General features: G+C 44.7%; 1 protein-coding gene across 2 annotated transcripts in view; it reads right to left on the bottom strand.

Moving 5' to 3' along the window:
- L3MBTL4 (L3MBTL histone methyl-lysine binding protein 4) overlaps positions 1–14,643 on the bottom strand; it is a 276,348-nt gene that overhangs the window by 243,623 nt on the left and 18,082 nt on the right. For both annotated transcript variants that reach the window (XM_084778171.1, XM_084778172.1), the window contains exons 2-6: positions 10,152–10,256; positions 9,043–9,178; positions 5,091–5,182; positions 3,154–3,308; positions 1,567–1,643 (exon numbers count right to left, since the gene is read on the bottom strand). In XM_084778171.1, coding sequence (XP_084634297.1) covers positions 1,567–1,643; positions 3,154–3,308; positions 5,091–5,182; positions 9,043–9,178; positions 10,152–10,256 — 565 coding nt within the window. The remainder of the gene's footprint in view (positions 1–1,566; positions 1,644–3,153; positions 3,309–5,090; positions 5,183–9,042; positions 9,179–10,151; positions 10,257–14,643) is intronic.

Here is a 14,643-nt window from a genome sequence, read left to right as displayed (position 1 = left end):
GTGGGTGAGGTCAGGGATGTGGGGGGAGGTGGGTGAGGTCAGGGAGTGGGGGGAGGTGGGTGAGGTCAGGGATGTGGGGGGGAGGTGGGTGAGGTCAGGGATGTGGGGGGGAGGTGGGTGAGGTCAGGGATGTGGGGGGGAGGTGGGTTAGGTCAGGGATGTGGGGGGAGGTGGGTTAGGTCAGGGATGTGGAGGGAGGTGGGTTAGGTCAGGGATGTGGGGGGGAGGTGGGTTAGGGCAGGGATGTGGGGGGAGGTGGGTGAGGTCAGGGATGGGGGGGAGGTGGGTTAAGAACATAAGAAAGGTCTGAGCCAGGTGGGGTCCCAGTGATGAGAGGAGACATGAAGCAGACATAGCCCCCATCCCCAATCCTGAAGCTCTCAAAGGAAAAATTAGGTTTCTCCAACAGTCTCACAAGCTACAGAGTAAATAACCAACACAAAACAAACTCAGTTATATCTTTGGAGGTTACTTCATTTGTTTCCCAACAGCTCTTTTGCTTATATATTATTGTTTCCAATTTTGTTTTTATGGGTTTCCTCTGTGTGCACATGTGTGTCTCAGGCACAGTATGTGTTTCTTGTGCTCTTCCTTTGGCTATTTTTTAAATTCTGTTTGATGGTTTGTTTTGTCCTGTTCTGGCTTGTTTTCATTTTATATCCCTATTTGTATTCTAATGAAGGAGAAGGAGGGTATGGAATGGGAGGCTGTGGACTGAGGGAGGGTCTGGGAGGAGTTGTGGGAGAGGAGCCGTACTCAGAACATATTATAGGAAAAAAATCTATTTTCAATTAAAGAGAGAAAGTAATAAAATGGTGAGTGTGACCGAAATTCATTATATACCCAGTTGGAAATGTATATAAAACATCCATTACTTTGTACAGTGGTATTAATAATGTTTTGAAATTTTAAAATGGACTTAAAGACCACAAAACTCCAAAGCTATTTATGTTTAAAAGCAAAACAGATGCTATATCCTATTTTCCATACTTACTTCCATACCACAGCATCCTCTGTGCTACCCCACACTATCCTAAGTCAATTTTAATTTTGAAAACAAAGAGATGTTATGCAAAGAGTGTCTAAATGGTTCTCAGCATTTGCTAATTTTAACAGCAACTGGGTAGCAGACTCACTTATATCCTTGGCTAAGCCATGAATCTACCCTGCTGAAAGATGTCTGGGACGTAAGGGCATACACAATGTCTTACTGTACATATTTTTATAGTTCTTTTCTTAGTTCCAGTGTAAAAGACATCTAATAATCTTGTGATTTGATTAATGAAATAAGTTATAAGACATATACCTGGAAATAGCCAGTTTCAAATGCCAAATCCTCAGCCATGGCAGTCACTGAGTGAGCTAAAACAACTTTTTAAAAGACTGCACAATGCACTCTATAAACAGTCTGTGCCGGCTTTAGAGTCTCAGTGGGTGTTGGCATTTCCCAGCATTTCTTTCCACTCACCGTGCAATGAAACATTGTTACCATAATGGAAAAACAAAGGAAACAAAAGGAACATCTACTCACACAGAGATAAAGTCACAGAACAGCCCCCTGCTCACCTGGGGGTGATACCAGAGTTCTTCCGTTCTCCTGACACCAACCGGCGGGCTGGACATAAGCGCTGTCCACATCACACCTGCAAAACAACATTCTGTGTTTCCGCTCCCAGTACGTGGGGCGGCGGGGGTGGGGCGGGGGTGGGGGTCAAAGGAAGAATCTGCTACGGTTTGAGTGTGAAACGCTGCCCACTGTTACACTTGGTGCACACCTAACACCGCTCCTTGTAAAAGGCTGAGGAAACTTCTGGGCGTGATAGGTAACAGGCAGATGCTGGACCACAGGAGTGAGCTGGGCCGTATTCCCTGAGTGCTCAACTTCAAAGTGACCGCATAACATGAGTGACTCAAGCTCGGGCCTCCAGGCCACCAGCTGCTCCATCACCATGCCCTCCCCACCCTCCCAAACACTAGGCCCACAGAATCCTCCTTCCCCTGGGCTGCTCCTATTGAGATAGCATCACAGTGGCAAATTCGAACAAACCGAATCAAATCGTGATGACCATGCTGCACATACAGAAGTCCCATGGGGACTGCACTTCACAGGGAGCAAAAGGTAGGGGAAAAAAAAAAAAGTCAAATGCTGACTTTCACACTGCGCGGGCAAAACTTCTGGCCTGAACAGTGTTCTTGAGATTTGAAACCACAGAGTGAAGTGGAAAGGAAGGGGTTGACGGGTGTGGGGGGGGGTGGGGGGGAGACATAGGGGGGGACTGATGAGGTGACCCTCAGGATAAACATTTTAGTGAAGCCCTTCTGACTGCTCTCACTACTGACAAAGCCAACTATGAATAAGGAATTCCAAATGTGAACAGGACAGCTGAAGCAGACCCAACATGTTTCCTCCTTTGACTTTTCAAAGGATCTGGAATATTCTAAGATGCATGCAACAACTACTCTATGTTCTGTTTTTAGTTCAGAGACAAAAGTCAGACATCCCCCTCACCCCCACCCCCATCAGGAACACACAGAGCCACGGCTTGGGCAGCGATTTGTCAGCTGTTCAGGATTCACACAACAAATGTGACGGAAATTTATTTTTTGCTACTGCCTACCCATATCTCAGGGTTTTATCCAGTAAGTCCTTTTAGGTTGTGCGAAGTCAGTTTAATGGTGGCTGTGTGGTATACATTTCCTCTGCTGCCCACAGGCTTTCAAACCGTTCACTGCTATTGTCCTTGAATCTTTTGTTTGGAAGGCTGAGTTCAAGACTTTCCAGACCCCACCCCCAAACAACAACAACAATAACAAAATCAACCCTGCAACTTCCTACCTTCCTTTTCTCAAATCTGTTTCCATTACAGTGAGATTAAAAAAAAAAAAAAAGAACAAGCCCAGAACTGTTCCCATGGCTTCTGGCTAGACACCACTGAATGATTTCCATAGGACGGGAGAAACGGAGGAAGGGTTGCTCTTTAACTCAACAATCCGTGCGGAAGAATGAAGGGAAAAATCAACTGCTAAATTCTTGATGTGAGTTACTAGGAAAACACAGCGCTGGAGAGATGAACTCTGAATACTACGTGTGGACGCACGCAAAGCGCACGTGTACTTCACATGACAAGCACACGTGTACCACGCATGTCTCACCAGTAATCAAAGCTGTCCTCCCAGTTGTCAAAATGCACTCGTACGCGGTCTTCCACGATGTCTGCCACAGTCGCCACACACACCAAGTGAGGGTTCCTCCTGTCCACAGCCTCCAACTTCATGCCAACCTGAATCTCCTTTGGCGCTGGCCCATTCTGACAGCACCGGAGAGGGAGGAAAGGCACAGAACCAAACAGGTCAGCCAACAGGACTGAGTCATTGTAGGCCACACAAGAACTAACAAGGTCGACACAGGGTCAAAGCTTATTTACCTGACTTGGAAGGAAGCAGGCTAAGGCTCCCCCACTTATAACAAAGAACGAGGACACAGCCCCCCACTGCCTTTTCACTCTAGTTATATAAGGAGGCTGCCTTTCCCTTTTCCCTTCATTTTTCCATGTTCAGTCCGTAGAGTAATGTGAGCTGATTATAAGATGAATTTTTATTGAGTACACTTGCATTAAGTGATAGAACGCACCATCTACTCCCCATAGGCTAATGAGATTTCCAAATATCACTATTTGAAGTGATAAAGATTATACTCTTTAGTAAAAAAAAAAAGATTGTTTAATTTGATAATGGGATTCAAAAATAGTACTTTTTCAATATTTAAAGAACATATTATTTTATGAAAAATTATAGCTACAAATACAAATGATTTCAGTGCCTGTTTATTTCTAGCAGAAAACATAGATTGTGGCTAATGTAGCCACATTTCTTTTCTTATGAAATAGCTATAATTAGCCAGCCTTGGAACTTTAAGATAACACACAATACCAGGGACCAGAAAGTTTTGTCTCTCTCTCTCTTTATTATCTACACTGAGGCCTGTTTTTATTTTTAATATTTCAGTAACTTCTATTTTTAAGGCGACATCACACCAGTAAAGTCCTTTTTCTTGACACACAAATCTATAGGAGACATAACAAACATCTGACATTAATATCACGGTCAGGAAAGTGAAACCTGTAGAATTCCAATAAGAAGTGCATTAGGTACTCAGTGGGCAGGGCCCTCAGTGGGCAGGGCCCTCAGTGGGCAGGGCCCTCAGTGGGCAGGGTCCTCAGTGGGCAGGGCCCTCAGTGGACAGGGCGCTCAGTGGACAGGGCCCTCAGTGGACAGGGTCCTCAGTGGGCAGGGCCCTCAGTGGACAGGGTCCTCAGTGGGCAGGGCCCTCAGTGGGCAGGGCCCTCAGTGGGCAGGGCCCTCAGTGGGCAGGGCCCTCAGTGGACAGGGCGCTCAGTGGACAGGGCCCAGCTGGGCCACCAGGCAAAGGAGGGAGGGCGAGGGTTCCTGGGGAGCTGCATCCTGGTTCCATTCCTGCTTCTCTCTCTCCCAAACTGCACTACTGAGTGCAGAGAACGGAACAGCCAAGCAGTTAACTTCCATTCTCCACTGTAGGTTTCCTGGGACACAGAAGGTGAGGAGTCTACTGCAGCCAGGGCAGCATCCCTGAATATGCAAATCCTGGAGTAGCACCCCTGAATATGCAAATCCTGGGGTAGCACCCCTGAATTTGCCGAAAATGCTTTTTTCATTTCACCATGCTTAGATAAGTCTGTGACACGGTCATGTAATGCTCTGTCTGGATTATCTATCAGTTTAAAAACACCAAAATTAAGTTTTAAAAAAACTACCTTGTTTCAAGAAAAACATCCATAAATGATGTTTCAAATAAATTTAGACAGGCTTAATTTAAATTAAGTTTCTGGAGTATATAATTGCAATGCTGAAGGAGGGGGAAAAAAAGAAAACCCAGAAAAACAAAAATCTGTATGCCCATGAGAGGTTACATAATAAATTAAGTTAGGAAAGGTAAAAGCAATTAAGGCATTTCATAACTTATTACAATTAAAACGCAACAGAGTATAAAGCAAATGTTAAGAAATTTAAGCTCAGGGGAAAATAGGATTTATACGAAGGTAGAAAATACGCACAGAACTTCTGTTTCGGAATAGTTTCCTAGGAGCATTTTGCAATCTGCAGGCCTTCAAGTAATCCATCCAAACAAATTTATCTTTTCTATAACCTAAAAAAAAAAAGACACACTAGTCAAAAAAAAAAACCCCACAAGATATCACCACGTGTATTTTAATATATTATCATTCCTAGTTAGCTGTCTGCTATATATTCAATAAGTCCTTAGCTCATCATGAAAGATTTATATTAAAATCTCCAAACTGTTTCAATGTTGTTTAAATGCCTTAATTTCAAAGTTGTTCCACAATATACATCAATCCCCACAGATGCTTGATACCAACTGAGATTGGTGTTGCCCCTCCCCCACATCGATGAGTGGCTTCTCTTCTCTCTCCTTAAGGCTTTTTAAAATATATTTTATTAGTTTATTCATATTACATCTCAATTGTTGCTCCATCAATTGTATCCTCCCACCTCCCTCCCTCCCATTTTCCCCTTACTCCCCTCCCCTATGACTGTGACTGAGGGGGACCTCCTCCCCCTGTATATGCTCATAGGGTATCAAGTCTCTTCTTGGTAGACTGTTGTCCTTCCTCTGAGTGCCACCAGGCCTCCCCATCCAGGGGACATGGCCAAATATGGGGCACCAGAGTCTGTGTGAAAGTCAGTCCCCACGCTCCACTCAACTGTGGAGAATGTCCTATCCATTGGCTAGATCTGGGTAGGAGTTCAAAGTTTACTGCCTGTATTGTCCTTGGCTGGTGCCATAGTTTGAGCAGGACCCCTGGGCCCAGATCTGCCAATCATAATGTTCTTCTTGTAGGTTTCTAGGACCCTCTGGATCCTTCTATTTCCCCATTCTCCCTTGCTTCTCTCACCTAGAGTCCCAAAAGGATGTCCTCCCCTCTGTCCCATTTTCCTGGTAAGTGGAGACTTTCATGGGACATGCCCCTTGGGCTAGTGTCCAGATAAAAGTGAGTATATACCATTTGACTCTGCTTATGGGTTAGGGCTTTTTAAAGAAATGTGGGAAAGGGTGAGACAAAAGACCCAGCATGGTTGCTGTTCACAAGGAAGCCATGTCACAAAGACTAGGAAAGGTCCCCCTGAGGTTACAGTTCAGACTGACAGATGCTCGGGAGAATTTTTTTTCCTTTTTTTATTAATTTATTCTTGTTACATCTCAATGGTTATCCCATCCCTTGTATCCTCCCATTCTTCCCTCCCTCCCATTTTCCCCTTATTCCCCTCCCCTATGACTGTTCCTGAGGGGGATTACCTCCCCCTGTATATGCTCATAGGGTATCAAATCTCTTCTTGGTAACCTGCTGTCCTTCCTCTGAGTGCCACCAGGTCTCCCCTCCAGGGGACATGGTCAAAGGTGAAGCACCAGAGTATGTGAGAAGGTCATATCCCACTCTCCACTCTATTGTGGAGAATGTTCTGACCATTGGCTAGGTCTGGGTAGGGGTTTAAAGTTTTACGGCATGTATTGTCCTTGGCTGGTGCCTTAGTTTGAGCGGGACCCCTGGGCCCAAATCTGCCTATCATAATGTTCTACTTGTAGGTTTCTAGGACCCTCTGGATCCTTCTACTTTGCCATTCTCCCATGCTTCTCTCATCTAGAACATGGAAACAGCCTAAGTATCCATCAGTAGAAGAATGGATAAAGAAACTGTGGTACATATACACTATGGAATACTATTCAGCTATTAAAAACAAGGAATTCCCGAAATTTGTGGATAAATGGATTGAGCTAGAAATGATCATAATGAGTGAGTTAATCCAGAAGCAGAAAGACTCAAATGGTATATACTCACTTATATCTGCATATTAGCCCAAGGGGCATGTCCCATGAAAGCCGTCACTTTCCAGGAAACTGAGACAGAGGGGAGGACATTCTATTGGGACTCAGGAGAATTTAGAACCCCACCCACTCACCCACAAAATCCAAAGGCCACCTAGGGTTCAATACACAGCACCCGCAGGCAAAGGCCAAAGGCCATTTTTAGGCCCAACTTCTTGTTCCCAGTCTTTATAAATCACCCAGTAAAAATGCCTTATCTTCCTGTGCCCCTTGACCGGGGTGGAGGAGACTCTCAGGAAGGAAGCTGCGTCTGCGCAGACGAATTGATTGGCTAGTTAGGACGTCAGAACTGACAGTGGTTGTTGGTTGGACCGTGGCAGGTTCAGAGGCTGGTCACCTTCTCCTGGACTAGCTCTGATGTTCTAGCACGGTGTTCTCATCCTCGCTTCCGCATCAGAACGAACACCTGATGTGTGACTAACAGAGCAAAGCCTCTGGAGTCTAGGCCACCAGCTTCCCCCAACCTGAAAGCTAAGAACGCCTCTGATAGCGTCTTGGGCCTACAGAAAAGGCCCCGCCCTCACAGCTGTAACCGCCTCTCTGGCTTACTCGTCAATGCATTGTACCCTTGCCTTCATTTACGACTTTCCCTGTTTTGTAAAACTGCAAAAAAAAAAAAAAACAAAAACTTCATGAAACTGTTTCCATACTGAAACATGGCCTTTGGGGTAACCTACATCTGGGATCCGGGTCTTGATCACTCAAAATGACTGCAGAATGAACTCTCTTACTAACCTTTTAAGGCAGTGTGGGTCTCAGCCTACCTGCCCTTTAAAACAGTTTGCTTTTGTTCTGTTTGGCTTTGGTGACCCTCCAAAACCATAAAATTATTTTTTTTGTTGCTACTTCATAACTGTAATTTTGCTACTATTATGCAGGGTATCTGACCCCCAGGCTAAGATCCGTTGCTTTAAGGTGAAGGCTGTGGTTTCCGAATTGACACCTGAAGTGGCCCCAATACACAGGATTGGTGTCTTTGCGTTGTACCTAAGCCAAAGTCTTTGTAGAGTTCAGGACTACAGTCAAGCGTTAAGCTTTACTTTTCCACTATGACTCCCCATGAGTCTCCTCGAGGCAGCATTCTGGCCAAGGACACCCCACCCACTCACCCACCCCAGCACATAGGCTCTGGCTTTTGCTCTTATAGCGGGGGTGGGGGCCAAGCTATGGTCTCATTTTTGTTGAGGTGTCTGGGATGCTGTGACGTTGAGAGAGCCTATCTCTACAATATCATATGAAAGAGTAACCCTGGGGCCTCACTCAGCCCGCCCCTCCTCTGAAGGACAGCCCCACAGAGCCTGGGGCTCAATACCCACCACAGGTGCATGCTAAGGTCTCCACAACGCCTGGTGGAGGAATGACCCCACTGTCTGTCACCAGCTCCCATGAAATCCAGCAGCTCAGAAGACCTGCAGCCCCAGGCAGGGAACAAGGGATGCCTGCGCTCATTCCTAAGAACACAGAGACTGCACCACTAAATCCAAAACACTGCACAGTTATTCAGCCACTCGAGGCCCGAGCTGGAAATCACGTGCAGCACACGGCTGTGCAAAGAAACTGGACCAAGGCATCTTACAGCAAAAAAGAATCAACCTTAACTGCCTGGCTGGGGCACCTCGCGGGAAACAAAAGACAGGCACAGAACTTTTGTTTTCCATCAAAAGAAAACCGATGCTGGCATTTTATGGTGCCGTCCTTCCTGTCATTTCCACATTTGCTGCAAATTTAGAGTAGATCAGGGCTCTTCCCTGTGTGGCATCATTGATCGAGTGCGATAGGTCATTTCCACCATGATTTGGAACATCAATTTCTTCTAATAAGGATTAATAAGCTTTACACATGATCAGGTGGCCCCCAAAACAATTACATTTTTACCCTAAGTTTCTAACCAGAATATTTGACTTAGAAAGATATATAGGCTTTTTTCATTTATGCTCACTCCAAGGCATTGTCTAGTCTTAGACTCTTTGTAGATAAAGCTTTCATTTTGGAAAATCAATTCTCACCAGGCTCCCCTGTTAGTATTTCATGAAATGGTGTTAGAAATAAAGCTGAAATAACAAGTGACCCTTTGTCCACCTGATAAATGTGCCCTGGCTTACCCTTAGGGATATGCAGTTCGTGCTTGGTCTTTTCACACCAGCCCACAGGGTGAATGTCAGGGGAACCAGCATTGGTCCAAAAATCATAGCAGCTTAAATAACCATCAAAATGCAGCCTCAGTCTGTAGCCACACACCTGAAACAGACACAGTTTCCAAGTGTCACGCATGCGAAATGGGCTCAAGCTGACAAAACATTCAAATGTTTAGACAAAGCAATCGTCACTAACCAATCCATCCACCCAAACATTTTTATCAGAGAACCAAAGTATATGTGATGCAATATATGACTAAATCAAAACGGTGATGAAGAAATGTATAGAACTTTCTGCAAAAAAAAAAAAAAAAAAAAAAAAAAAAAAAAAAATTGTACCTTTTAGACTGATCTAAGAATCCGGGGACAAAAGAAATATTTTTAATTCAGTACCTGCCAAATACTCCTTTAAAAACATCTTCTGCTGATGGAGTTAGTTCTTACCTCAAGAGAGTAAAGGCTGAGATACGGCACACCTTACCACACAGACCATGCATGTTTACACAGAAAATAATGAAAGCCTGAGGAATCCGCCCCCTAGACAGTCTGTTCGGGTCTAATAGCCATTGTCACCACATAGAACACGTGACTGTGACTGTCTTCTAAGCTCAAGGCTCTTATTAGATCCATTTTGTTGGTTTTATAATGTGTTGAATAGACACTACACTTTTAAATCCATCTGTTTTAGTCAATGGCAGTTCTCTGTACACACTTTTCACAAAGTGGGTGTATTTAGATGAATGCATATTCATAGACATGTATTCACATACAGTCCCCATTAGTTCACCTAAAGTATAAATGATAATTTAACCACTGGAAAAAAACACCATGGGGTCCTCGGATTATTATCAGCTTTAGGTAAAAATCTAACTTTCAGTTAATTCAAAGATAAACACTAGTTGACAAAGAACTTACTAGAAAATTCATCTTAACAAAATTACTAAAAGCATAATTTTATATGTTATTGACTAAAATAATGGGTTGGGACACATTTGTGAAAGGAGGTGCTGAAATTTGTTGTCTTTGAGAAAATGTTCGCCATGTAATTAGCCGCAGGCAATGCCACCCTCTCTTACCTCAGCTACAGAAAGCACACAGAACACAGACGGGCGTCGGGGATCAACACCTTCCAATCTCATTCCAACCTGAAAGCCATTTTCATGCTCCGGAAAGGATTGATCCTATGAAATTTCATGATACACTATCATCCACTGAAATTTCTTTATGATTTAGTATAGAACATTTTATGTCACTGATATGTGGAGTCTAAAAATAACAGGATTCATAAAAGCAGAATAAGCTGAGAGGGGGATTAGGAGGAAAAGGAGATGCTACTCAAAGCTTCAAGGCTGTAGTTAGACATTAGGAATAAATGGTAAGTATTTAAGGTGATGGATATGTCCATATTATGACATATATGTGTATGTATATAGATAGATAGATATTATGTCATCATGGTGTGACTAATTATTATATATTATTATAGTTTGGGAAAAGTGAAGTGACAGAAATTTATGAAAGAAATTTACCACGTAGTTTGAAAGGTGAATTTTTGAAGTACATTTATATTAAATTCTTTGATAAGTTTATTCGTGCATATAATGTATTCCTCCCCCAATTCATCCTAGATCTACTTACCACCCTGCCTCTTTTCCTTTTTAATAATCTTCTAAGTGCAATCTAACTCAATATACTCAAGGATGCTAAGTCATCCACTGGAATGGTCGACCTACTAGGTGCCATGCCCTTAAAGAAAATTCACTCTCCCTTCCCCTGAAGCCAACAGCTGTCAATGGGTCCTCAGCTGGGGGTCAGGGCAAGTGTGACTTTCACACAGGCCGCCTCAGCTCCTGTGAGTTCATCACTACAGCATCCCTGTCATGTCATGAGACACTGTTCGGCTCTGGTGCTCCCTGGCTTCGGGCCCTTAGTCTTGTTGCTCCATGACAGTGCCTGTGCCTAGCGTGGTGGGAATGGTACAGATGCTCCATGACAGTGCCTGTGCCTAGCGTGGTGGGAGTGGTACAGATGCTCCATGACAGTGCCTGTGCCTAGCGTGGTGGGAGTGGTGCAGACGCTCCATGACAGTGCCTGTGCCTAGCGTGGTGGGAGTGGTACAGATGCTCCATGACAGTGCCTGTGCCTAGCGTGGTGGGAGTGGTGCAGACGCTCCATGACAGTGCCTGTGCCTAGCGTGGTGGGAGTGGTGCAGATGCTGCATGACAGTGCCTGTGCCTAGCGTGGTGGGAGTGGTACAGATGCTCCATGACAGTGCCTGTGCCTAGCGTGGTGGGAGTGGTGCAGACGCTCCATGACAGTGCCTGTGCCTAGCGTGGTGGGAGTGGTGCAGATGCTCCATGACAGTGCCTGTGCCTAGCGTGGTGGGAGTGGTGCAGATGCTCCATGACAGTGCCTGTGCCTAGCGTGGTGGGAGTGGTGCAGATGCTCCATGACAGTGCCTGTGCCTAGCGTGGTGGGAGTGGTGCAGATGCTCCATGACAGTGCCTGTGCCTAGCGTGGTGGGAGTGGTACAGATGCTCCATGACAGTGCCTGTGCCTAGCGTGGTGGGAGTGGTGCAGATGCTCCGTTCGTGGCTGGGCTCCCTGCACACTGACAAACTGTGAGTTTCTCCATTACTTATGGTTTACTATACAAGTAAACTTCTTTATATGGTCTGAGAGCTACACCAACCTACGGATTCAGGGAGAGTAACTCAGGTGGGGGTTTGAAACACTTCATCCAGTTTGCTAATGCCCCCTCCCCCTTTTCAGTGCTCTGGACTCTAATGCTTTGCCGACTGCATGAATGATCCATCCCCAGTCTGTGGCTGGACCGTCTGCTTTGCTTGCGGTGACTTTGACACGCAGAAACCTTTCCCAAAGGACAATGCGTTCTTGCTGTGTGGCCCAGTGAGGCCTTGAACTCACCATCGTCCTGCTTCCATGCCCTGAATCCTGGGGGCCATGTTTTAAAACTTTTTTAAATTAATTCATTCATTTTACATCTCAATAGTTATCCCATCCCTTGTATCCTCCCATTCCTCCATCCTTCCCACTTTCCCCCTACTCCTCTCCCCTATGACTGTGACTGAGGGGGCCTCCTCCTCCTGTATATGCTCATAGGGTATCAAGTCTCTTCATGGTAGCCTGCTATCCTTCCTGAGTGTCACCAGGCCTCCCCATCCAGGGGACGTGGTCAAATATGGGGCACCAGGGTTTGTGTGAAAGCCAGTCCCCACTCTCCGCCAAACTGTGGAACCTCAATACTGGGCAGCCACAGGGAGAAGGATTATCGGTATGAAACGGAAAGCGTGCCATCAAAGGGTCAGTGGGCAAGGTCAGCACAGAATGCATCTGGAGTCCATTCAACCTCTTACTACAGTCAGCTCTCCATGATTTCATCATCAAAAACAAAACAAAAGGGACCAACTAAAAGTTCAGAAAATACATGTAGGAAAATACCAGGAAACTGCCTAATCCTTGGGGAGATATATGGATATCCAGGTACAAGGGCTGTTTATGAACCCAGAAAATTGACCAGAAAAGATCCCTTTCATTGTATATTTTAGATAAAATGTCAAGAGTAAGGAACTGTGAAAGAGTACGGAAAGTGCAGGGGGGAGTACAAACTCACTCATCAAGGCAAACAACATCTGAATCATAGCAGGATTTAGCAACAAAAACGCTGAAGCCAGGGGACTGTACGTGTCAATTACGTCTACAATAGAATATACAGATGTCAATTACGATATCCCAAATTATAATATCCTGAAAATCATCCTTCATAATATAAGCAAGCCAAGGTCGGTACAAGCTAACGTGACTCATGACCACTATGGTATTGCAGAAGGTAGCTACAGAAACACCAAACCCAACTTAGCAAGGCAGACACAACACTGAGGATGTAGGGGCTACTCAAAGACTAAACAAGAAAATTATAATTAATTAGGAAGTGATTAAACATCAGTTTTTAAAAAAATATCCCAAGAGCTAGTACATTCCTCCCACTGTAGCTCTGGGTGTAAGTGGCCCCAACTCTCAGATAAAGAAGCTGGATTGGCTAAATTAATTCTATCTAAATAGCCTTTTATTTCCAGCCTGTAGGAAACCACTGCTCTGTCAATTACAGTCTGAAGGCAAAAATTTGAGAAAGAATATTCCAAATTAAAAAAAGGACAATACAGGCGGTAAACCTTAAACCCCTACCCAGATCTAGCCAATGGACAGAACACTCTCCACAGTAAAGTGGAGAGTGGGATATTACTTTCTCACATACTCTGGTGCCTCACCTTTGACCATGTCCCCTGGAGGGGGAGACCTGGTGGCACTCAGAGGAAGGACAGCAGGTTACCAAGAAGAGACTTGATACCCTATGAGCATATACAGGGGGAGGAAATCTCCCTCAGGAACAGTCATAGGGGAGGGGAATAAGGGGAAAATGGGAGGGAGGGAAGAATGGGAGGATACAAGGGATGGGGTAACCATTGAGACGTAACAAGAATAAATTAATAAAGGAGGAAAATAAAAATAAAAAAAATTTAGAAAAAAAACCTTGTGTCAAACAGGTGAAGCTCTCTCTACTCATTTCAGAGAGCAGATTTCAGAGGATGCTGAGAGTTGCTGTGTGTTGGTAAAGGAAACATTTCATGTGGAAGACACACATGTGTCGAACATCTGTACGCCAAGTTCCATGGAACAAACCCTAAGGGAACCCACGCCCATAGAAGCTCTAATACACAAACAGTAGATGCTCTCAGTACCATGCCCTCACCAAGTGGTGGCCCAGCTTCAAGAAATTAATAATAATTTTACCCTAAGCTGCACTATATAGTTAAAATTAACTTAACAGACATCTAAATAATGCTTTACCCAAAATCGCAGTGTATGCATTCTTTTCAGCAGCTCCTAGAACTTTCTCCAAAATAGAACATATTTTAGGCAAAAAGCCAAGTCAGTACAGAGAGAGAGAGAGAGAGAGAGAGAGAGAGAGAGAGAGAGAGAGAGAGAGAGAACCAAAATAATTGCTGAAAGCTCATCAGACAATAATGAAATAAAAGTAGAAATCAAAAGCAAGAGAAAGGACAGAGAGTTGGAAAAAATATGAGATTGAGCAACAACCCTGCAATTATTAGTGATTCATTGAAGAAATCAAGGAAATGACAACGTCCTAGGATCAGATGAAAATAAACCATGAGAATCCGTGGGAGATAGGAGAAGAGTTTAAAAAAAAAAAGCTTCAGAGCCATGAGAGAATGCAGCAGTGCATCTCAGGAGTTCACAAAAAAGATTCGTGGTGGGGTCCTAGACTGCTGGTGAGGACGGTGAGCTGAGCGCAGGCTGTCATTGCTGTTTTCTTTCTCACAGCAGATTCGATGTGACCAGCTGCCTCGAGTTCCTGCTACCTTAACTTCCTCCTCATGATAAGCTGTGCCCATGTGACTCACCCCGTCCCCAGGTCTCTCTTACCCAGCAAAAGAAAGCCAGCTGAGACAATGGCTTGGGTGAGATTTCAGATGAGAGTGCCAACAGAAACGTGCACAGCAAAGGCTGTGTTCCCGAGGCTTCAGT

This window comes from Acomys minous (assembly GCF_964271855.1).
Source record: "Acomys minous genome assembly, chromosome: 4".
Classification (NCBI taxonomy): domain Eukaryota; kingdom Metazoa; phylum Chordata; class Mammalia; order Rodentia; family Muridae; genus Acomys; species Acomys minous.
This window is presented reverse-complemented; position numbering and strand designations above follow the sequence as displayed.